This window comes from Ipomoea triloba, chromosome 2 (genome assembly GCF_003576645.1).
Source record: "Ipomoea triloba cultivar NCNSP0323 chromosome 2, ASM357664v1".
In the NCBI taxonomy this organism is placed as follows: Eukaryota; Viridiplantae; Streptophyta; class Magnoliopsida; order Solanales; family Convolvulaceae; genus Ipomoea; species Ipomoea triloba.
The window spans coordinates 23008132-23033265 of NC_044917.1; the positions used below are offsets into that span (position 1 = coordinate 23008132).

The 25134-nt window shown below is 38.4% G+C and overlaps 1 protein-coding gene across 4 annotated transcripts; it reads right to left on the reverse strand.

The window, feature by feature from the left end:
- Positions 1–358: 358 nt before the first annotated feature.
- On the reverse strand, positions 359–4994 carry LOC116010452 (very-long-chain aldehyde decarbonylase CER3-like). Of its 4 annotated transcripts, none has more exons than XM_031249869.1 (12): positions 4697–4994; positions 4160–4292; positions 3844–4064; positions 3503–3735; positions 3192–3411; positions 2968–3095; positions 2385–2635; positions 1979–2086; positions 1508–1714; positions 1263–1373; positions 926–1099; positions 359–806 (listed from the first exon to the last, which is right to left on the reverse strand). In XM_031249869.1, exons 1-12 carry the CDS (start codon positions 4714–4716, stop codon positions 651–653), a joined length of 1962 nt encoding a protein of 653 aa, XP_031105729.1. In that variant the 5' UTR covers positions 4717–4994; the 3' UTR covers positions 359–650. The 4 variants fall into 4 exon arrangements, with proteins under 4 accessions (XP_031105729.1, XP_031105728.1, XP_031105732.1 ...); XM_031249868.1 differs by having other exon boundaries at positions 2385–2641; positions 4697–4980; XM_031249872.1 differs by lacking the exon at positions 4697–4994 and adding an exon at positions 4605–4623 and having other exon boundaries at positions 2385–2641.
- Positions 4995–25134: the final 20140 nt, after the last annotated feature.

The window sequence follows — 25134 nt, forward strand, 5'->3', positions numbered from 1 at the left end:
GGTGGTGTCGATCGACAGACCCACCGACTAGGTGGACTCTTCTTCTTTTCTTTGTATCATTTCTCCGGGGATGGCTCAGAGCTATAAGCTATAATTACAATAGATATATATATTTTGATATAATTATCACAAAATACAAATATTTAGTATGGAGTATTATATTATCAAAATTAAAAAATTTAGATATAAATACGACAAGGTATAATGTTTTTTTTTTCTTTTATCCTTTAAGCCTTTATTTTAAGAGATTCTAACCACTAGCTTGATTATTATTCATGCCATGGAACAGGATTGCATACTTGCAATAAATGAACTTTAGGATTTATCCTGTGCCCAAAACAATCAATTTAGCCATGAATTACTTGTACCCTTGAGGAATGATATCATTGAAATAGCATGTTCTTTTCTTCATAAGCAATACAAACATACTATCAGTTTACACAGGTTTGCAAAAGCATAATGTAGAACTGTAAAAGATTTTTTATTTATTTTTAAAATTTTTGTGGGTAAGTGGGAGCAGGGGTACAAGAAAACAAACAAGAATAGTGTTAATCTATGAACTCCAAGCAACTTCAAGCTCTTGGGTGATCCACATTGAGCAATAATCTTATCTTCATCAGGTGAGAGGAGAGGAGCAGAAATGGCATCCTCTACAAGGGCTTCAACCCATGCTTCAGTGCAGCCTCCCAGACTATATCGATCTGGTCTACATTGATAGCTCCTACCTCGTGGTGTGTCCACCCTTCGAGAGCATGAACCACTCCGCCTGCATGGCACGCATGAACAACGCCTCGTCCCATTGTGTACTAGTGCAGTGCCCAAAAAGAAAAAATCAGAATTTACGTTTGCAAAGATTAAATAAATTGGTAAAACCGAAGCCTCTAAAAGAGATAACTGGCTAAAGGAAAAGAGAGGAAATGTGTACCTCGCATGATCCAAGCCCCTCGACGTCCTTTGGGAGCTTCATTGCTGCCAACTTCCCATAGGTGCAGTCTCTACGGAATTCGATGACAGGCGGGACTACAAATTGATGAAAATGCGTTCCTGATGGAGCCCAGCTTTGCTCTCGAGGTGTAGCCCATTTCCCAATTATCCACGTCTGTCAACATTAGAATACATCAAATCATAATTAGCTCGTCTCAAAACGATTATTTCTTTACCAGCATAACTACCCTGCCAAAAGAGCAAGTAACGGGGAAACTTCCAACACTCGGGGAGAAGCTTGATGCCTTGGAAAAGATTTTTGCGGGGATATTCTTTACCTTACAGTGTTTAGCTGCTTGATACTTGGTAACTTGAACTAGGAATTTCTGGCAGTCCACCGGGGCTTCACTTTGGATTTTTATGAATCTCTCAGTGGATTGGGTAAGCATCTGTATACAAAGAAACATCATATCTCACAAACACTTTTTAATTGGTTTGGTGCAAGGAAATATTTATCATTGTTATCGAAAATTGCAGGGTGTACCAAAATTTAAAAAGCAAGTAAATGTATGAAGCAGCTTACCAGAACTCTGACTCGTCTACGTGCCAGGTAGAGCGCAATGGCCCTCCCAAGTTTGGAAGTGGCACCTGTTAGGAAGACCTCATCCACGTCCCTGGGAATGTCGTTTAAGATCACAGCAGCTGTTAAGGTGTTTCCATGGACCACTCGGACTTTAAGGTCAGGATGCTTATTGACGAAGAGTGTTCCACCTCCATTCAGGCCTTCATTCTGTAACAATATTCTTGCACAAATACGGCAATCAATTATTGTGACTTTCGATATTACAACTCAAACAAAATGAGAACTTTAGTGCAAGTTTAGTAATAGAAAATGTTATCATTTTCGCGATAATAACAGTAGTGGTGAGGGAGTTAAAAACTATCTCTCCGGTTAATAATAAGGTGTGTAATGAGGGAAGCGAGCACAGCTAAAGCTAAAAGCAAATAAAAAAGCGGGGAACAGAGAATAAAACAGAAAGGAAACATTACAGACCTTGTTTAATGCAGCAAGGCTAATGACCTTGACTCCTAGTCTGTCAGCCATGAGGATAGCTTCTTCAATCCGTTTATTTATACCTTCCGCAGCAAAAGGCAAGAAATACTGCAAATATAGCAAATCATATAACTAAGATGCCAAGGCAAAATGGAAAATATATCTTTCTTCTAATCAAATCTCAATTTCTTGTATGAGTTTCGATTGACTATGATATAAACGCAGATACATCAAAGAAGTAAGAGTTATTGCCTAATTGACAGTTCATTTCCTTTTCGTTTTTTTTCCTCTTTTTGCTGTTGGGCAGACGTTTTCGTTATGTTGTAGTATATTCAAGAGATTTTACTTGCAGTAACTAATTACAAATTGCATAAATACTTAACATTGAGAGACATCAAGTAGATACCTGAAAACCAAATCTTGGAACAACCCACGTCTGGTGCACTCTTCCTCTAAGAATGTAAAAGCTAAAGAGGAAAGTCTTGGATTTTAGCCACATGGCGAGCATCACCAAGAAGGTATAAGGCCACAGTGGTATCAAGAAGAGCTTTGTACTGAAAGGCACTGAGCTGAATGATCGAAAAACAAATGGAGAGTGCATTGCTGACATGACGTCAACAACATGTGCAAGAAACACGAAATCAGGTGCCTTCTCATCTGCACCTTCACGTGGGGAAATAATAAAAGGTAAGCACGGTTGAGGGACTATGAGAACAGGCCAAATCACACTAAAACAAAGACTGAATCCAATCAATTAATTTATCTAACTCATGACTTTATAAACCCATATGTTCTCTCTTATTTTTCAATGTGGGACTATTAACAGTTCTTAGGAACGAGTTTGAGGGTGTGATATGACAGCTTGGAAGTATCTGTAGTTAATACACCATGGCTGCAAAGTGGAACTAATTGAGTAACATTCCCCTGATGATTTTCATTTGGTTCATTGAACATACAAATAATTAGGAGAGAAGAAAAATCAAACTTACTAGTCCTTGAACTTATCTCTGCCTGAAGGTCCCAAGAACCGGTATTTATTGTCTTCCCGAGCATATCATAGAGAGGCATAAAGAGGCAAAAATTAGTCCTTTTATCCATATGGTGCAGACCGTAGTACCTGTAGAGTCAGAAAGATGGAAGCTTTGACTGTGAGAGGCTCGTTATAAGTGATAGATGCAAATTTGATAAGAGAGGAGAGACTAAGAACACTTACGTTGGGCTATAAATAAGGTACTTGAGAACTGGAATACTCTTGAAGAGGTGATTAGGCATGATTTCAACATTGCTATACCCCAAACATCTAAGAAAATCAAATGCCAAAATATAAGTGTAGATAACGATTATCGAACCATGTCCAAGAAACGCGGTTCCCAGTGTTGGAATTCCTACAATTACACACAGTAACAGATGTTCCAGAAACGCTGCACTGCCCGCTGCATCAGACAAGAACGCAAGTAGTCAATAACTCGAGTTATGCAAACCACTGAACCGGCAATGACAGATGATGCATCTACCTATTTATACCTGTAAATGGATGCGGAACTTTAGAATCATGGTGTAGCCAATGATAAAGTGGATACAGATCGGAGCTATGCAATAATCTATGCATCAAATAGTAAAGCGGCTCTGAGAATCCAATATGCAAAGCGAGACAGTAAACAACCCCTTTAAATTCCCAGGTAGGGAGATTAGCCAAGGAAGGGAAGCTCAAATAGGCAAATGAAGCCAAAATAGCTTGAAGTATTAGGAAATTGTCCCTGTTTAAGATTCATACAAAACATACAGTGTTATACAAACTTTGTTTTGTTTTTGTTTTTAAAAACACAAGGCAGAAAAGACGGCTTGGAATGAAGTAAAAGTCATACCAATGCCATTCCTTGTCGATTTGTTCAAAATCTATGCCTGGTTGAGACACCCTTTTTGCCCGGTTAAGGAATAGCATATTACTGTAAGAACTCCATAACTGATGAACAAGGCCTCTCAGCCCAGTGAGAACAAGAATATGTAAGCACCAAATATCCTCCCAGCTCTCTTTCCAAACCAGAGAATATATGAATTTTGCAATCAATGGTCCACATAACAAATACTGCTCAAGAAAAACAAATTTTCCATTTAGAATCAACTGAAACTATATATAAACAGAAGACAATATAATTAATAATAAGTGATAAAAGAGCATGCCTTGAAATTTCCCAGGTTCTCCCATGGCCAAGCAAACAAGGGTGCATCTTTCTTCCTCATGAGAGTATTTCTTTCCTCCTCTTTTTGAACAGCACCATTTGCTTTCCCCATTTCACTGGAAAACCTGTGTGTTCTTGAAATCCAATAGAGAGAGAGAGAGAGAGATTGATGACCTCACCAAACAGGCAAAAATGAAAAGGGTATAAATAGTAAAGAATTCAAACAAGATGGGAGAGGGGATATAAAGGAAAGCAATTTAAGTTGAAAACAGAAAAAACAAGACAAGGTTTCCCCTTGTTGTTGGATCTGTACAACCCAGTTTTCCTATCTACCCTCTTTATGTTTTTTGTTGATTTTTCTCTATCTCCAATTATGAATTCTATTTCTTCTAGGCTTATAGGTAGCCGGAGTATTATACAAGTAGCCCCCAAAGACAGAAACTTACAAGGGGGGGTTTACAGTTGGATTTCTCAATCATAAATTCATAAAGATTAACATCTCTTCTCCTTTGTTTTGGCATAAGAACAAATTTCCCACCTATTAAAATTGACAGGCATCCAATTATCATAACCAAAATTGGGTCATTGATTTATCTCCACGTTTTGCCCATCCAGACACTGCAAGCTGACAGCTATACGGTCTATTACCAAGAAATTAATGCGATATGGTAGTTTTGGAGAAATTAGAAATGGTTATCTGGCTGGATGGCTAATTGTGTCGATTAAGAAAGCTTGTGGTGGGTTGCAGTTGAGAAGGGTTCAGTTTTCTTTCTACATCACAGACTTTAATCCAAAAAAAAAAAAATGGAGTCTGGGCGTGAATGGAAGAAAAATCTAGGGGTCAAATGGATTAAAGGAGGGATTATTCTGCTAAGTGTTAAGAATTAAGAAGAGCATACTAAATGTATGGACTTTGCTGACACCCAGCCCTATAGCATAGTACCAGCAAAGCATACTAAATTGATGGGACAGGACAGTTGAACATAGATCATCCGAGGTGCAAACGTTGCTCATGGATTTCTTGTGGACTGGAAAGTGGAGCGTAAGTAGCATTTTTGACGGGCGGCGTTTTCACATTTCGTCTGTGTAATTTTTGTTTTTTTCCCGGAAAATCATGCATGTAATAATGTTTTAGGGAAATGTTTTTACTCTTGCAAAACCAAAGGTTCAATCCTTAATCCCAAAGATCGAATCCTTAATCCCAAAGGTTTCACACCCCATTTCGACAGAATATCATAAAAGTTAGACCTTTGCTTACTGTATACACCGAGCCACTCATTTTAAAAGTTGTTCCCACACTATTATTGATGAGATTCAATCTTGGGTCATTGTTCGTAAATTTTACTCCTATGATCAATCGAGTTGCACATGCAAGCAAAACCAACACAATTTATTGTCAGTTCATGATGTTGATTGTTTTGTGTCCAATGTTTTAATTGTATGCTTATTTTAAGGGAATGAAAATAGAGTAAATAGAAATAAAATCCTATGAGGTACATAAAATAATGAGAAAATTGTATTTTTTATCATTCAGTTATACCCATAGTATAAATTTAGTCCTTGAGTTATACATGTGATAATCTTTAACTTTTAAGTTATGTGCAAAGTGACAATTTTAATTTCTCAAAAATGGTCACCAATATATCATTTAAAAATGTGGTTGATTTGCTCCTTCAGATACTAAAATCGTCACTTTTATACATAATTTAGGGATTAAACATGGTCACATGTATAACTCAAGAAATAAGTCTATACCACAAATATAGCTAGAGGACAAAAATATAATTTTCTCTAAAACAAAAGAAATAAATAAATAATAGAATATTAATATTATTATTTTGTTGTGTGATTTTAAACGGCTTTAAAATTAAAAATAAAAGGCAAAAACTTGTGTGAGATCGTCTTACATATCCTTGTCCGTGTAACGGGTTGAGTCAAAGATCAAATGTAATACTTATACTGAAAAATGTAATACTAATAAATAATAATGAATAAAATATTTATTACTTATATGGGAAAATATAATATTTTTACATTTTGATTAAAAAGTATTATATTTTCCCTTATAAGTAAGAAACACCTGTCAACATTACTTATATGGAAAAATGTAATACTTTTACATTTTGATTAAAAAGGACTCCATCTGTCCCAATATGCATGTCATGTTTACTATTCATTGGTCAAACCAACTCTTTCTTCATTACTTATATTCTTTTGTAATTTTTAATTATTTTAAATTTGATGGCTAAAGTGTCATCCCGCACCATGAACTATAACGGATTCTTCATGTCGCACCACGACCTTTCAAAATTGCTATTTCGATCCACAAACCATTAAAAAAAATTTCGCCTAGAACTTTTTGCAGGTTTCCTTCAAGTTATAGGTAATAATTTGTTGATGTGGAGATGTTTTGTTATTGACCTATTTAAATCATGGTTGAAAAAATCCCTAGGCGCTCGGGGAGCGCCTAGCGCCTAGGACGCCTAGCCGGGGATTAATCGGCGCCTAGGCGTTCGTGTATTTTTTTTTTTTTTTTTTTTTTTTAAAAAATTTGTTTAAGTATTTTTAATTTTTTAAAGACTAATAATTATAAATTATATAATACTTTAATAGTTAATACTAAAATATTAAATATTAACCTAAAAAAATCTAAAGTTTGTACAATTTAGGATTATTTCGCTCAAAACGATGTTGTTTTTAGTGAAATAACCCATTAAAAAAACGAACAATAGTTAATCGACGCCTAGGCGGTCAGCGCCTAAGCGGCCTATGCGGTGCTTTGGCGGCCTAGGCGGAGCTTAGGCAACCTAGGCGGTCGCCTAGCCGGCTAGCCGCCTAGACCACCATTTAATGTGATACTATACGCTAGGCGGTCGACAAGCGCCTAGAAGGGGATTAATCGGCGCCTAGGCGGGATTTTTGCAACACTGATTTAAATAGATATTAAAAGTATGATATGGCAACCATTTCATCATTTCACTTGAATAGCCCTAATTTCTTAAAATACCTAAATTGCCCACACCATGTGGGGTGAAGAATTGAAAACCCGAAATTAGATCACAATTGGAGTGATGAAAGAGCAAAGCTAGCAATGTCTTCTTCTACTAACAATCATGGCTGCTTCTCTCGGGACCTTAAGTCTACTCAATGTTCCCTATACCAGAATGAAAATGAGACCCCAAGTTGTCCTCACCAAAGACTGTAAAATGGGGTTCCGTATGAGCTGAAACAAGGTCAGTCGCGTATTTTCCACAAGCTTCCTTCCGGTCTGAACATGGAGGTTATTTTTCAGAAGGGTGACCTTGACCTAGACAAGGAAATAGATAAACCTCATAACCCACCTCTTTTGAGGGTCGAAGACAAACAGTGCATACTCTAAGTCGTCTCGTCACGCGTGTTGGATTTGAGCTGATCTTGATTTCCTGTTCAAAAAATGCATTTTTTAAACCTTAAAAGTCTGGGTATTGCCCTTCTTTTCTTTTGGTAGTTCCCTCACTTTTGTGATAGGTTTTGGAATGAAGCTCATTTACGTTCTTGGTTCATGTTTAAATCTACTCACATTTTGTATGGTGAAAATGTAATGGGTTTTACTGGGCATTGTGTTTTTATGTGGTTGTTTAGGAATTAAGAGCAAGAATTGGATGTGAATCTTACTCAAGGCTTGAGTTTCTAGGTTTAGTTATTGTAAACGATTATTGTTTTCCCTCCCTTGATGCACTTTGTCTGCTGTGTTGAGCAACCTTTGTGGTCATTTTCTGGGGATTTCTGTTCTGATAAACATCCTATGGACAATACACTTGGAAATCGAATTTCTGGCTTTGACAATAAACCTACAGACTATAGTATATTAAAAATCAAATTCTTAACAACAGGGTTGAAGGAAGCAAGTGAGCAACAGTAGTTCGTCGGTGTGGATCCAAGGAAGCAACGATGGTTAATCTTTCGACGAAGCATGATGCTGTGGTTTTAGTGGGAGTGAATGTGAAGGTGGTAAAACGAAGAGTCAAGACTCTCCGAGTGTCGTGTCTCTCAAGGATGACGAATGGGAATCGAATTAGTGTGTTGGCATCTAAGAGGTTGAAGGAAAAGAGTTACGGGATTTGCTAAGATTGGAGGTCATAAGTAGGAAGGTTTGAAAGGTTGTGTTGGGTGTGATAAAAGGAAAAGTAAAGACGGATATCGGGGCCTTAGGCTTCTCTATGCGGACTACCTTTGTATGGTTTCGTGAGCTAGAGATGTGGAATAGACTAGGGAGTTCATGGCACGTCACCAAGTGGCGTCACACTTTGGACTCACACATCCTCATTCGGTTGGGGCATTTCATCGAACACATTGTCTACCACTCCTCTCGGATCTCGCCCTTTCGGACTAAGAGCGGAGATGTGGGTGAGTTAGGCTCGTGAGTGGCCGCTATCGCGCACACACTCACTTCCTTTGGGTTTGCTACCTAATGTGGCCACACTTAGGCACAAAGCATTAATAAACATCATCCACACAAGATCATCATCCAACAATCAAAAAGCTCACACTTAATCTAGCAATTTATATCAAACATCCACATAGATTAACCTTGGGGCCACCAATCCCTTTTCTAATCTACTCTAGCATATTAAAGAAACAAGAAGAAGAAAGGAAATCTCAAAGAAACAAGTATTGAATTAGAAATTGGAGAGAATAGTTATCACCCTTAGAAAGGGGATCTTTACAATCTTGATCTTGAAATCCCTATCTTCAATCTTGCCCTTGGATCTAATCTAAACTGTAAGAGAAAGGAATTTTCCCCCAAGAGGGGAGAAAACCCTAAGAGACCTAATCTATGCCTAATTTATGATGATATATGCTGCCTAGGGCTTGGGATAATGATCCTTATATAGGGGGAACAAAATAGGGACAAGATAGACAATTTTCGCGCAGCAGAATTTTAGGGTGAAACAGGGCTCTCGACGCGTCGAGCCCAACCCTCAATGATTTTCCGAGAAAATGCTACGGCACATTCTCGACGCGTCGAGCCTTGATGCTTCGACGACTATCGCCACGCGTGGTGGAGGGCGTGGGGAGCTACTGGAATGTTTCCACGCCCCTCCACACGCGTGTGAGGCTGCGTGGGAGGCTCCTGCTTCATGGTTTCTTCATTTTCTACTCAGTTTTGGCCTTAAGTCCTCCCTTTGGTTGTAGAATACCTTAAAAACATCTTCCACACTCTCGTTAGAAGTTTTGGTCACATCTGAGTCTAAACGCATGATATTCTTATGAAATGGGTAATAAACTCTACAATTCTAGCCCTTAAATGACCCTTAAAATAAGCTATTCTTGGTGCTTATCAAAGTTTCCACACTTAAACCTTGCTTGTCCTCAAGCAAGCATACTTTTCTAAACTCTAATCATATAAGCACCAAGGATAGTTCGTTCTCTCATTGTCAATCGATCAAGCGATGTGTAGGTGTTCGGAGTTCAGTGGGTGAAATTCCATACACTATCTACCAAGACCACTAAACTCATGCCGACCAAATGTAAGAAATATGCTAAGGAAGTTAGGTCTCAAGAGATGGATATAACATAAAAAGTTTGTTCACACCTTCAAGCATGCAAAAGACAATAGGGTTTCACCTTGTATTTTCTAGGGGCCTCCAGCTGATCCGACTAGTGGGAACGATGTTCACCCCTTAGCCAATTTCCAACCTAACGCCAAAGCCCCTTTACGTTAATATAAGTGAGGGCAGGGACATGGACCGCTCATCGCCATGGCTTGGGCGATCACTCTATTTTCTCACTTCCTAGGATAACGTCATCAGGCGACCCGACTTCACATGGAGCTCCATGCTTTTTCGAAGACAGTGCAATGGGTGCCTGAATCCTAGCGAAGTGGGTCACCTCCTCTCTATTTTCTCATCTTTCAGGATCTCTTCGGGGTAACCGACTTCACATGGATCTCCATGCTTTTTCAAAGACGGTGCAATGGTTACCCCGTATCCAGACTAGATGGCTCACCTCTATTTTTATCTCTAGGAGTGGCCTTTGCCTTTTCTTTTCACCATATAACAACCCCTCATGCCTTTTTCTAGGGATTAGGGATTTTTCACTCTAAGCTCACTTAGGCTCACCTTTTGCCTCATGTCCTGCTAAGATTAATTCAATTTCCGGGCTTCGCAATTTTTATCTTTCTAAAACTCAAGGGGTAAACACTCCCACTTCGAGAGATCCTTGACTGAGGTCCAAACAAAATACAAGGTGAAGACATGCAAGCACACATAAAAAAATTTCAATTTTGGGTCAATTGTGCAAATTGGTGCAAAGTGTAACTTCCAAAGCATATTTAAGACATTCATATTTGGCACAAGGTTAGGAGCCCTCCTAGATAGTATTGGCAATAACACGCCCTCTGGTTCCTATACTTTATCACTTAATTAATCGACTATTTCAAGAAGCATAAATCCTTTCCACACTTAAAAGTGAACATCGTCCTCGATGTTTCCATTAGGAATAGAGGAAAAAGGATTAGGGTCTTAAAAGATTGTGCATTAAAAGCATCTTTTCCACACTTAAAAAGTGTGCTCTGGGCTTCAAATAAATTTTCTAAAAACATTATACCCATTATAACAAAATCATGCAACTCATCCTTTGTGAACCAAGGCAATTTTGCTCATAAAAATTGGAAGAAAGATTAGAAGGATATACCATACGATGCGTCTACAGTCTTATCTTCAGCTTCTGCCCATCTATTTCTTTAAGATGTCGGCTCATCATCCTCTCGCCTTTGGTATTTGCTTAAAAGTTGTGATTATTGGCACGACCAGACCTTGGAGACTTAGAAAAATTGGATTAAAAGAAAATAACGCTCGAAAATCTTTCAGGACCTGTCCACGCGACTCACACGCGTGTTGGCCCTTGTGGATCAGCACTGGAAAGTTTCCACGCCTGCCACCACGCGTGTGGGCAAGCGTGGACACAGTGCTGATCACTTTCTTCGTCTCCCAGCTTTTGCCTTCCGTTTTTTATTCGTTTTAGCTCATTCGTCATGGCTTGGCACCAAAATCACCTGCATTGTTAGCTCAAGCAAGGCTATCCTAAAAAGAAAATTGCTAAAAAACTAAGGAAAAGGAAAAGTAAACAAGAAATAAAATTCTAAACTAAGGATAACATTGGGATTGCCTCCCACGTGCGCCATGGTTTAACATCTCCTGGCCAGACGTTGTGTGCTCTATCCTTCGAAGCACACAGATTTTGGGACCTTACCAAGCGTCCCATGTACTTTTGCTTCAGGGTATGCCCCAAGATGGGGAACATCCTTGAATTCCCACGCAAATAAAGGAAGAACAAGGTGTATAATCGGAAGGTTCATGGTTTCAAACACTCCCCTTGATTTCTCAAAGGTAGTGTGATCTTCCCCTATTTTCTCATTCTCTCTTCCACCCCTGATGGTCTTATCAATTGATCATAAGGTTGAGACCATATCCTTCCACTGGAAGTCATATCACCCCCCTCAATTCCCTCAAATAAATCAAACGTGAAAATTCCCTCCTTATCCATCATCTCTTTCTCACACTCTCTATTCTCATTTCCCCACTCGGTTTGGTTAAGGGAATCACCATTATCCTTACATGAGTAAAACAGACTACTATCCCCCTCACTTATCAACTCATTTTTCCCCAAATCATAGGATTCATTTTCCAAGAATTTAAAACTATTATATTCATCTTCAAACAAACTAGAATCCCTATGATTTCTACCCAATAGATTACGATTTACTATAGAGTCATCCTCCCAAAAATTAAAGCAATCATAGTCGCAAGTATTAGAAATATCAATGCGTAGGGAGTCGTCTTTACAAGGAGCATGAGTATCTTTATCTAGACTTTCGCACTCATTGATAAAATTGCCAACAAAGCCTATGGAATCATTCTCCCGAAAATAAAAACATTCATTATCATAAGAATAAAAATCATTGTTGCATTGTAAAAGGGAGTCATCCACTCGAGTGTCAAAAGTAAATCTATCAAGAGAACATGGATCTTCGAAGGTAGTAATGCAAGAAGGTTTAGGAATGTTACCATGTGTAGGCTCGTTATCTTCCCATACTACTTCGATGTTCTCATCATCGCTCTCCATCTCGACCTCTTTTGGATTTTCCAATTCGAAAATTGGAACTTCTTCTAGCACCGGAGCATAACAATCTACTATCCCTTCACTACCTTCCTTCCTTCCAGTGTTTTGTGCATCCATCCTTGGATTGACTTCCGAAATTGGGAGATTCTCTACAAGTGGGTAGTCTATCCGTGATGAACTTGTCCTCATGAACTCCTCCATCATGGCTGACATTTTTGTTTCAATCTCTTCCAATGGAAGTCCTTCTTCCCGGAGAGTAGCGAGATAATCCTTTAATTCGCTCCTAATTTTGGCTTTCAAGTTAGCCGTATCCTCCTTGGCAATTTTTGTGAATACTTCTATTTTCTCTTTAAGAATTTCGATTTTGTCCTTGGCTGGTGGGATATAATCACAAGGATCGGTTGTGGTAAAATATGAATTAGAAGGTGGTGTTTCAAGGAAATGTGTAGAATTGTTTCCTTTAAGAACTTGTGATGGAGATGGGTAATGGTTGTTTAGGTGGGAATTATGGAACGAAAATGGCTCGGGAGTATAGCTTGGGTCAATTGTTCTCATCATTAGTGCAAGCTTACTCTCTATGTTTTAGAATATTTCTTTAGAGCTTTTCGAGTCATTTTGATAAGTGGAGTATTGTGGGGGAAATTTGTTTTGATTCGGTGGGATAGGGTGTGTGTATGGTGGTGGGTGATGGTTATGTATATAAGATGGATAATAAGTTGGGTGCGATAAGTAGTGATATGGAAATGGATAAGGGTTTTGAGGTGGGTAATGATATGTTGGTGGAATGTAAGCATAGGTGGAATGGGGGTAATAGGGATATGGTTGGGGTGGAGTATGGTTTAAAGGATTACCCTCATGGTGTGGGCAACCATGGGGATGCATTTGAGCTCTCATTGGCAAGCTTCTAATTGATTTTCAATAAAATTCCCTGCACAAAGCTTGACCAACAACAAATCTTTTGCAACTAGAAGTAGTTGCAAGTGAGCACAAGATATACAAGACAATGCAAGCTCACTTCTTCAAGCAAATAACAAAAATAAGAAAATAAAACAAACAAAAAGAAAGCAATTCAAGAACTCTTAAAATCCTACTTCAAAGATGTCCACACTATTCAAAACAGTTTGCCATCCCCGGCAACGACGCCATTTTGATGCCGTGGTTTTAGTGGGAGTGAATGTGAAGGTGGTAAAACGAAGAGTCAAGACTCCCTGAGTGTCGTGTCTTCTCAAGGATGGCGAATGGGAATCGAATTAGTGTGTTGGCATCTAAGAGGTTAAAGGAAAAGAGTTACGGGATTTGTTAAGATTAGAGGTCATAAGTAGGAAGGTTTGAAAGGTTGTGTTGGGTGTGATAAAAGGTAAAGTAAAGATGGAGATCGAGGCCTTCGGCTTCTCTATGCGGACTACCTTTGTATGGTTTCGTGAGCTAGAGATGTGGAATAGACTAGGGAGTTCATGGCACATCACCAAGTCGCATCACACTTTGGACTCCCACATCCTTATTCGGTTGGGGCATTTCATCGAACACATTGTCTACCACTCCTCTCGGATCTCGTTCTTTCGGACTAAGAGCGGAGATGTGGGTGAGTTAGGCTCGTGAGTGGCCGCTATCGCGCACACACTCACTTCCTTTGGGTTTGCTACCTAATGTGGCCACACTTAGGCACAAAGCATTAATAAACATCATCCACACAAGATCATCATCCAACAATCAAAAAGCTCACATTTAATCTAGCAATTTATATCAAACATCCACATAGATTAACCTTGGGGCCACCAATCCCCTTTCTAATCTACTCTAGCATATTAAAGAAACAAGAAGAAGAAAGGAAATCTCAAAGAAACAAGTATTGAATTAGAAATTGGAGAGAATAGTTATCACCCATAGAAAGGGGATCTTTACAATCTTGATATTGAAATCCTTATCTTCAATCTTGCCCTTGGATCTAATCTAAACTATAAGAGAAAGGAATTTTCCCCCAAGAGGGGAGAAAACCCTAAAAGACCTAATCTATGCCTAATTTATGATGATATATGCTGCCTAGGGCTTGGGATAATGATCCTTATATAGGGGGAACAAAATAGGGGCAAGATAGACAATTTTCGCGCAGTAGAATTTTAGGGTGAAACAGGGCTCTCGACGCGTCGAGCCCAACCCTCAAGGATTTTCCGAGAAAATGCTACGGCACATTCTCGACGCGTCGAGCCAGGGGCTAGACGCGTCGAGCCTTGATGCTTCGACGACTATCGCCACGCGTGGTGGAGGGCGTGGGGAGCTACTGGAATGTTTCCACGCCCCTCCACACGCGTGTGAGGCTGCGTGGGAGGCTCCTGCTTCATGGTTTCTTCATTTGCTGCTCAGTTTTTGCCTTAAGTCTTCCCTTTGGCTGTAGAATACCTTAAAAACATCTTCCACACTCTCGTTAGAAGTTTTGGTCACATCTGAGTCTAAACGCATGATATTCTTATGAAATGGGTAATAAACTCTACAATTCTAGCCCTTAAATGACCCTTAAAATAAGCTATTCTTGGTGCTTATCAAAGCACGACAATGACAAAAATAGACGTCGAAGCAGCAGTGGCCGCCGGCGCCGTAAACCAATGAACGGAGCTCCACAGCTTCACCTCTCTTCCCTGATTTTTCCGCCAACCCGGAGCTCCGACAATGGCGCTTCTGTGCCTAGGTAGCTCCCACTGGTGATGTTTTATTTTTAATTAAAATTCATAAGGCCACATCAGATATTGTGTGTTCTTTGGTGGCAATCTGGTCTCGTGGAAGAGTAAGAAGCAGAGTGTTGTTTCGCTCTAGTGTAGAATCTGAATATAGGGCAATGGCTCATGTCGCTTGTGAGGTAACGTGGACGTGTAATGTTCTTGGGGAGATTGGTGTAGAGGTGAATAAACCGATTCCTTTGTGGTGTGACAATAAAGTAGCTATACATATTTCAAATAATCATGTGTTTCATGAACGCACTAAGCATATTGAGGTAGATTGTCACTTCGTGCGGGACAAGGTTCAACAAGGATTACTTTCTACCGTTCATGTTCGAAGCGGTGATCAATTGTCGGATTTCTTCACTAAAGTTCTTAGTAAGGTCAGGGTTGAGTTTATTTGTAACAAGTTGGGCATGATTGATATTTATGCTCCAATCTGCATCTGTGTATCCCTTAATTTCTAGATCTCCATTTTTTGCAAAAAATAATCCTTTTCCTGGAGAAGATTTCAAGTACCGTAGGATTCGATAAACAACCTCCATGTGGTCTTCACTCGGTGCATGCATGAATTGACTAACAATACTTACTGCATATGCAATATCAGGACGTGTATGCGATAAGTATATTAATCTCCCAACTAATCTTTGATACCTCTCGTTATTGGTTGAAGTTTGATCTTGTTGAATGGATAACTTGTGATTCACTTCGATGGGAGTTTCAACAGGTTTACAATCAAGCATACCAGTTTCTGCTAGTAAGTCTAACACATACTTACGTTGGCAAAGAGAGATTCCATAGCTTGATCTTGCAACTTCAATGCCTAAGAAATATTTCAAGTGCCCAAGGTCTTTAAGTTCAAACTCAGTTGCAAGGTTTTCTTGGAGGGCAGTTATTTCAATTGCGTTATTTCCTGTAACAATCATATCGTCAACATATACAATAAGAGCTGTTACCTTTTTAACAACTTGCTTGATGAAGAGTGTATGATCCGCATCACTTTGTTTGTATCCAATCTTTTTCATGAAAGTTGAGAGCCTTCCAAACCAAGCTCGAGGGGATTGCTTCAATCCGTATAAGGCCCTTCTTAGCTTGCATACTTTGCCATCACAATTTATGCCTGGAGGAGGATCATGTATACTTCTTCTTCCAATGTCCCATTGAGAAATGCATTTTTAACATAAAATTGTCATAGGGGCCAATCCTGATTTGCTGCTATAGAAATAAGTACACGTATGGTATTTATTTTTGCTACGGGAGCAAAAGTATCCCGATAATCAATTCCGTACTTCTGTGTGTACCCTTTAGCAACAAGTCTTGCCTTGTAGCGATCTATGATTCCATTTGGACTGAGTTTAATTGTAAAAATCCACTTGCACCCTACTGTTTTTTTCTACGGGCAGCGATACAAGATCCCATATATGATTTTTTTGTAAGGATTCCATTTCATCATTCATAACTTTCTTCCATTTTGAATCCATTAATGCTTCCGGCACATTACTAGGAATAGAAACAGGGGATATTTGATTTATAACAAGATTTTGATAAACGATGAGAGGAGATATAATTGTTAATAGAATATTTCGTCTTAGCTTTAAAATCAGGATCATATTGAATTTTCGGAATCCATCTATTATCCTAATTGGATATATGGGTTCATTTGTGAGAGGAGTTGATTCAAGTATTATAGGAGATAAAGGTAAAGATGTTACCTAAGGAGACACATTTAGAGATGAAGGAAAAGATGTTACCTGAGGAGACACATTTGAAATTTCTATGGCTGTTGGTGTGCCTTGGGAAGTTGTACTATCTTGATTTTCAAGACTACCATTAATAATCTCGGGATGGGGAATTGTATTGTTTTCATTCTCAAGAGTTTCATTAATAATCTCGAGACATGTATCAACATCTGGTTGCAAATCAATCTTTGCTTGTTCTTTCAAAAATTCATGAGTGTTGTCTTCACCTAAATTAATTGTTTTCTCCCCCTGAAGAGAGCACCCATGTCCACTGAAAAAGGGAAGATCTTAATGGAATGTAACATCTCGAGTTACATACATTTTGTTTCCAATAGGATCATAACACCTATATCCCTTTTTAAAAGGCTGCATATCCAACAAATATGCAACGGACAGCTTGTGGATCTAGTTTTCCTGCTACCTTGTGGACATATGCAGTGCAACCAAACACAAGGGGTTCAAGATTTGACTCAATCGGTGCTAAAACAAGTTCATGGAGTTTTTGATTTGGAGTTTTGAATTCAATGACTCGCGATGGAGTTCGATTGATAAGATATGCAGCAGAGCGAATAGCTTCCCCCAATACTCTCGAGCACTTTCATTCCAAACAAGGATGCTCGAACAACCTCAAGTATTTGGCATTTTTTCGTTCCGCCAAGCCTTTTTGTTACGGTGTACTAGTACATGAAGTTTGGTGTCGAATCCCATTCTCTTGACAAAAAATCTTCATGTCAGAGTTTATGTACTCCCCACCATTATCAGATTGAAGAACTTGAATTCGGCGATTGATATTGAGAGGCCACCATTTTATATAGATCCTAAAATACAGAACAAACATCTCCCTTGTTTCGTAGGAGAGAGATCCATATCATACGAGTACATTCATCAATGAAAGTCACAAAATAACGAGGACCATATAAAGTAGGGACTTGAGAAGGTCCCCAAACATCAGAGTGGATAGTCATAAAAGGTGTATTACTCTTATTATAACTAGGCAGATAAGAAATTCTATGGCTCTTTGCCATTTCACAAATGTCACAATTAAATGTAGAATTCCTATGTGAAAATAAACTTGGTTTTAATTTGCGAAGATAATTAAATGAAAGGTGACTAAGATGGCGGTGCCACAACCATGCCATATCTTCGTTTCCTTGATTCCCTCCAGTAGTATTTGCTTGACCAGGCATCTTATTGTTTGTAAGGTTCAAATTAAGAAAGTATAAATTTCCATGTCTAATACCATAACCAAGAGTCTGCTGAGTTGCAATATCCTGAAAAATACATTTATCAGGCCCAAAAATTACATTACAATTTAAAGCTTTTGTGATTTTGCTAACAGATAAGAGATTGGAAGAAAGGGAAGGGACTACAAGTACAGTATCAAGATTAATGGAATTTGACACATGCACTGGTCCTTCACCAGTAACGAGTGCAACTCCTCCATTAGCGGTAAGAATGTGAGGTTGAGTGGAAAAACGAATAGAGGAAAGATGAGTAGAGTCATTTGTCATCTGATTAGTGGCACCTGTATCAATAATCCATGTATTATTCATAGTAAGATAACTTTTGGACAGACCTGGATCATCAACTTTGGCAAAATATGCTGCAACTACTGTATTTGGAGTAGATGTAATCTCTCCTTCATTTGTTGTGGTAGTAATAACAGCTTGTCCAATTTTCTTCCGAGGTTTTTTGTAAAATCCCACCATTCAGGATACCCAATAATTTCATAGCAACGTTGTTCGGAATGTCCATCCTCACCACAATGAGCGCAACTATATTTATTTGCTTTAGTGACAGATTTTTTTTTACCTTTAGCTTGATGGGAATTTGCAGGTCGTGTGTGGGCGGTCAAGTGAACCATGCTATTTGACTGAACTTTAGGTTCCTCCATAGTTTGTCTCTGGTTGTGGTCTTTACGAACATACGCATAGCATGACTCCAGATCTAAGGGTGAGCCTTTTCTCAAAATTTCACTTCAAGCTTGATTGAATTCTGGGTCAAGACCAGCCAAGAAAATATGCACTCGAAGTCTAATCATATGTTTGTGCAGCGATATGATTACTTCAGCGTTATTTTCTTTCGTTTGAATACGGGCATCAATTTCCTAAAATATGCCAATCAGTTCATTACAATATTAAGATAAGGGCCTACCATTTTGATGAGTAGTAAATGATCTCCGATTCAGTTCAAAGATTTGTGTTTCGTCTGAGCCATCATAAAACGTCTTTGCAACTGCTTCCCATATTTCTTTGGTTGTTTGGAGACGAATGAATCGTTGCATCAAGAGTGGACTCATAGATTCAATAAGCCAATTCTTAACCCGGTTGTTATCAATAAGCCATGTTTCTAATTGCTTGTCATCTGCGGTTGGTTTCGGGATTGTGCCGGTAAGAAATCCAGATTTGTTTCGAGCTCCAATACGCATCTCCATAAGTTGAGACCATAATGGAGAATTTGTATCATCCAAGATGATTCCAGATGGGAAGGGGGTATTGTCTTGGACAATGATTCGAGGTTCATGAGGAATAATAGAAGAGGAGGGGATATTTTCAGTCATGATTGCAGAAGAAAAAAAATCAGTTTCTACATTTAGTATGGCTCTGAATCCATGTAGAAACGATAATAAAGAGAAAATATTCTTTTCCGTGTATTCTTTTATGCTAATAGGTAATTACAACCTATATATATACATCAACTTCCTACATTATAGGCTAAACCTAAACAAATCAATTATAAATAAGTAAATATAATATTTACATAATCTGACAAATTTGATAGCGGATTTCTCTCCCAAGATTGCTCACGCCAACGTACTCCACTCTTCTCCACAAAAACACTTGGGAGGATTGCACTAGTACAAAAGGAACACTGTCGCCGGGAAGTCCAGGAGTTTTTAGGCCAGATCTCCTTCCTCCGGTCGCCAATCGAGCCGCCGCTGCCACCGTTGGTCTCAGCTTGAGGAGACACATCTGCCGGTGTCACCATCTTTCGCCGCCGTCGCCGGTCACCGCCGCCGTTTTCCGACCACTCTCAAATCAGTGTGTTTCTTTCTTTCTTTTGCATATTATGGCATCATCTACACTTTCCTTTACTTCCTACCCTATTATTACTGTGGATAAGTTGATTGGAGGTGAGAACTATGCATCATGAGCCTGGATCACAAAGTCAGTCTCAAGTTTCCAGATATTTCACAAGTCACCACTTGTTACTTTGCCTCTTTCTACTTCATCGAGTAGAGATACAAGGTTAGCAACACAAAATTTATTGTTGATTCTCCAACTTGTTGTAGACTTGGCACTTGAATCTTCACTTCTCTTTGGTCAAAGTCTAAGCTTTATTTGGAATTGTAGTTCTTTTTCTCTTCTCTCACTAGTCGGGTTTTGCTAGAAACTTTGAAAGCTTTGAACACTTGATAATTTTCAATAGATTGACCAGCATATTCTCCAGACTTATTGAAGCTATTTATAGGACCATTATTTGAAATAAATCCGTTAATAGTAAATAAATTTCAAACATCTATTAACCCTTGGGTAATGACCAGTAGATATTGCAAGATGCTACTTTATGTAAGGTTTTCCAACTGTTGACACGCCTTTACCTACTATACCTTACTTTTTTGTACTGCACATTTTGTCTAGACTTTTAAGGAAAATCCTCCTTGGAATGTGTACATAGGACTCCCCCTTGGTAACATTTTGCATAAAGTTCATGACTTTTAAGGTTTCAAACTATTCGCTCAGAGAATGTCTCGAACAATTGATCCTTGAGGCCAACTCTTACCTTTCGAGTTAACTCTTCGCATCATAACCTTTGTAACCTTTCGAAGATGACTATATATCGAATAATTCCTACTACTCGAATAAGTTAACTGTTTGCTAAGTTAACTCTTCGAATCCCCACTACTTGGTTATGTTGAGCCTTCTACTCTTCGACCATTGCAACCTTCCACTCTTCTGAGTCTTCTACTCTTCGTTGCTTCTACTCTTCGTAGCTCCTCGTTATCTTTAACTCCTCGTTTGAGAGCTGAGTTTACTGCTCGAAGTGTAACTCTTTGAGTTACAATTCTGACTCCTCAGAATTATTTGAACATAACATAATTCCTAAGTCTAGAAGAGTACAACGAATAGGGAACTAAAATTTTCTTATAAGTTTTTGATATCATCAAAATCTAATTTACACGTATTCCTAAAAAATTTAAATTATTAGTGAAAATAAATAAATATTTATGTACACATGAGAACTAGAGAATGTTTGAATTCTCGAACCGAACTGAACCGAAATCCGAGTCGAAACTGAACTATTTCAAACCGAACTAAAATTTGAAACTGAATAGTTTCATTTTTTCAAAACCAAACTGAACCTGAAAAAATCGAACTGGAAATTGAAACGCCACCCCTAACCGGTGTGTTGAGCATATAATATATAAACATAAATGTGCAATCAAACTATCAGCTTAGGCTTTTAGTTGAGATGGAACATATGCTTCAATTTGGTATCAGAGCCAACCTCATGCCATAATACACACACACACACACACACACACATATATATATATATGTATGTATGTATGTATGTATGTATGTATGTGAACAAAACCAGAAGTAAAGAAGATATATCTGGTGTTTATTTCACTGTGTTTATTAGAAAAAGTCATAATAAATTATTTCTCATAAATATTAGCTATAACTCTAAATATTAGGAAGACCATAACAGTTTTCAAAAAAAAAAGAAGGAAGACCATAACAGATTAAAACCAGACTAAATAAAAATAACTGAGACAAGACTAAAAAAGATAAAATATGCAGTCTGTTGCACTAAATTTCAACCCCCCCCCCCCTCCCTTAGTGCAAACTCACTGTCAACCACACCAAGAGCACTTCAAACTTTGCCTTTCCAAGTGCTTTTGTAAATATATCAGCTATTTGATCTTCGGTGCGTACCTTCTACAATTGAATATCTTGAGTCAAGACTTTCTCCCGAACAAAATGGTAATGAGTATCAATGTGCTTTGTGCAGGCATGAAAAACTAGATTTCCTGCAAGCTTAATGGCACTTTCATTGTCACACCGAATAGGAACCGGATAATCCAAAACATTAAACATCTCTGTAATAAGCCGTTTAAGCCAAATACACTCTTGAGTAGCCAGGGTAGATGCTACATATTCAGCTTCACAACTAGAGAGTGCAACTATACTTTGTTTCTTACTACACCAAGATATCGCAGCGGAACCTGTATTAAAACAATAACCTGTCGTGGAACGTCTATCATTGACATCCCCCGCCCAATCTGCATCAACAAAACCATTCAAAAGAAAAGTTGCACATGGTTCATATAGTAACCCAAGATTTAGAGTGCCTTTAACATAACGAAGAATTATCTTAGTTACAACAAAATGACTATCATGCGGTTCTGTCATAAACTGAGATATGACACCTATAGAGTATGAAATGTCAGGCCTTGTAATGGTTAAATAGTATAAACTACCAACAAGTTGACGAATAAACTACCATAAGAGTAGTCACTGGTTTTGAGTCACCCATACCAAACCGATCCAATAACCTTGCTGCATATCCGCTTTAGGAAACAAAATAACCATATGCTCTTTTAACTTCGAGACCAAGAAAACAATTAACTTTTCCTAACTTTTTCATTTCAAAACGAAGAAACAAAGCATCTTGAGGTTGATGAATTTCGGCACTATCATCGCCAGTAATGATCATGTCATCCACATATAGAAGGAGCATTGTACTCCCAAATGAAGTCTTCTTAACAAATAAACTTGAATCTGCATCAGAAGACTTAAAACCACAAAATGCAAGGTATTGAGCAATTTTACCAACCCAGGCACGTGGCACTTGTTTGAGGCCGTACAAAGCCTTCTTGAGGCGACATACATAATCTAGAAAGGTTTTAGAAACAAAACCTATTGGATGCTCCATAAAGATATCTCGATCTAACTCCCCATAAAGAAATGCATTATTTACGTCTAGTTGCCACAACTTCCAATTTTTGGAAGCAGCCAAAGAAAACAGCGTCCGGATTGTGGCCATTTTAGCAATAGGACTGAAGGTCTCTTCATAATCCTGACCATATGCTTAAGAAAAGCCATGAGCTACAACACGGGTTTTATAACTTTCAACATAACCATCAACTTTTTTCTTTAACTTGTAGACCTATTTACAAGTAACTAAATCAACACCCTTCGGTTTCGGAACAAGTTCCCAAGTGCAATTTTTGTTAAGTGCCTGTATTTCATCCCTCATCACTTCTTCCCATTCAAAAATGCCTTTAGCTTCTTTATAACATTTAGGTTCTTCAAATGAATCACCTAACAAAAAACTAGATGCAATAGTGCAACAATCTAATTGAACATCATAGTCAGAGAAATAATTAGGTTGTTTTTTTTTATTGTCTGGAGGACCTCCAAACAACAACCTTCAGGACCTCACCTTGCTAAATATTTTCTCTAGAAGAAACATTTGAGACTCCACCTTGCTGTATATTTTCCCTTGAAGAAATATTATTACTATCTCTGCAACAAGATTCACCAGCATAAAAAAAAAAGGTGAAAGATCAATTACATCCCTATTCTCATTATCATTAGTCTGATGTGATGAAATCTCATAAAACACCACATCACGAGTGATGATAACTTTCTTTGTTTCTAGGTCCATACACCTCCAACCTTTCCTGTGAGCATCATAACCAACAAAAATGAATCGCTTCGCCTTTGGGTCAAGTTTACTTCGATGTATTTTCAAGATATGGACATAACAAATTGAGACAAAAACCCGAAAATAACTTACATTGAGTTTGTAATGGTATAAAACTTCAAAAGGAGATTTCTCTGTTCCTGGACAGGGAGGTATCCGGTTCACAACATGACAAGCTAATTCAACCGCTGCAGCCCATAACTCTCGTGGAAGATTCTTTGCATGCAACCAAGACAAACATATAGTCATTAGATGCGCCAACTTGCGCTCAGCGACTCCATTGTGTTTAGGAATCTCCGGACAGGTCATTTGACGTTTAATTCCATGACTACTACAGAAACTCATGAAATCCCCAGAACTATATTCTCCCCCATTGTCTGTACGCAGGCACTTTATTTTCATTCCAAATTCAGTTTCTACAAGCTCCTTAAATTGAACAAATTTAGAGAGGACTTCACTTTTGTATTTCAAGAAAAAAAAACCTAAATGTAATGGGAAAAATCGTCAATAGGAACCATTACATAACGAAACCCAGAATAATTGGACGTTCTTGTCGACCCCAACAAATCTGAATGCACTAGTTGTAGCACATCAGTGGCTCTATTCTTCGAGGTTGGAAAAGGAAGATGATGTGATTTTCCAAATTGACAACCAGGACAAACCACATCTTGATGAATTCCCATTAAGAGTGGAATTCCATCAAGAAGTTTGTTTGTTGAAATTTTATGCAGCAATTGATAACCGACATGGCCTAGTTGAGCATGCCACAACGCAGCACTCAAGTTTTCTCTTGCCTTTTCAACATATGCACTAGTGGTAGATAAGACATAGAGCGAATCTTTTCTATTTCTAGTAAATAAAACATCAGCATCAATGTTTTTCACATTATAAAAAAAATTCACATCATCTGGACCAAGAAGAACATACCTCCTAGAATCAACAATCTGTGACACCGAAACAATATTCTTTTTCAAACCTGGAACATGATAGACATCTTCCAGAGAAACATCATAAGCATCTCTCCTCATATTAAGGTGCCCTTCTTCCATTACTTGATGTAATGAATTATTAGTAGTGACGACTGCTCTATTTCTATTATGCGAACAAACAATTGAGAGTAAGGAGATATTTCCAGTTACATGGTGAGAGCAACCAGAATCAATAATCCAGTCTGTGCTATAATTTATAGAAGCAGTATTACCTCGTTGCTCAACCGAGCTTAGAATAACAGGTTGATCAACGGCTTCAATAGACAAACAATGCTCCCACTCGGGTAACCAGATTCCATAGGAGTAGTCACTGGTTTTGAGTCACCCATACCAAACCGATCCAATAACCTTGCTGCATATTCGCTAAGGGAAACAAAATAACCATGTGCTCTTTTAACTTCGAGACCAAGAAAACAATTAACTTCTCCTAACTTTTTCATTTCAAAACGAAGAAACAAAGCATCTTGATGTTGATGAATTTCGGCACTATCATTGCCAGTAATGATCACGTCATCCACATATAGAATGAGCATTGTACTCCCAGATGAAGTCTTCTTAACAAATAAACTTGAATCTGCATCAGAAGACTTAAAACCACAAAATGCAAGGTATTGAGCAATTTTACCGAACCAGGCACGTGGCATTTGTTTGAGGCCGTACAAAGCTTTCTTGAGGCAACAGACATTATTCGGAAAGGTTTTAGAAACAAAACCCATT

Bases quoted from the DNA above. Each gene is read 5' to 3' on its own strand.
- LOC116010452 (XM_031249868.1), bottom strand. From the start codon at position 4,716: ATGCCTGTCAATTTTAATAG. The intron at 1,715-1,978 runs GTCTGTAATGTT...ATATTGTTACAG, and splicing joins GCCTTGCTGCATTAAACAAG to AATGAAGGCCTGAATGGAGG. The intron at 1,374-1,507 runs GTAAGCTGCTTC...CTTTGTATACAG, and splicing joins GTAGACGAGTCAGAGTTCTG to ATGCTTACCCAATCCACTGA.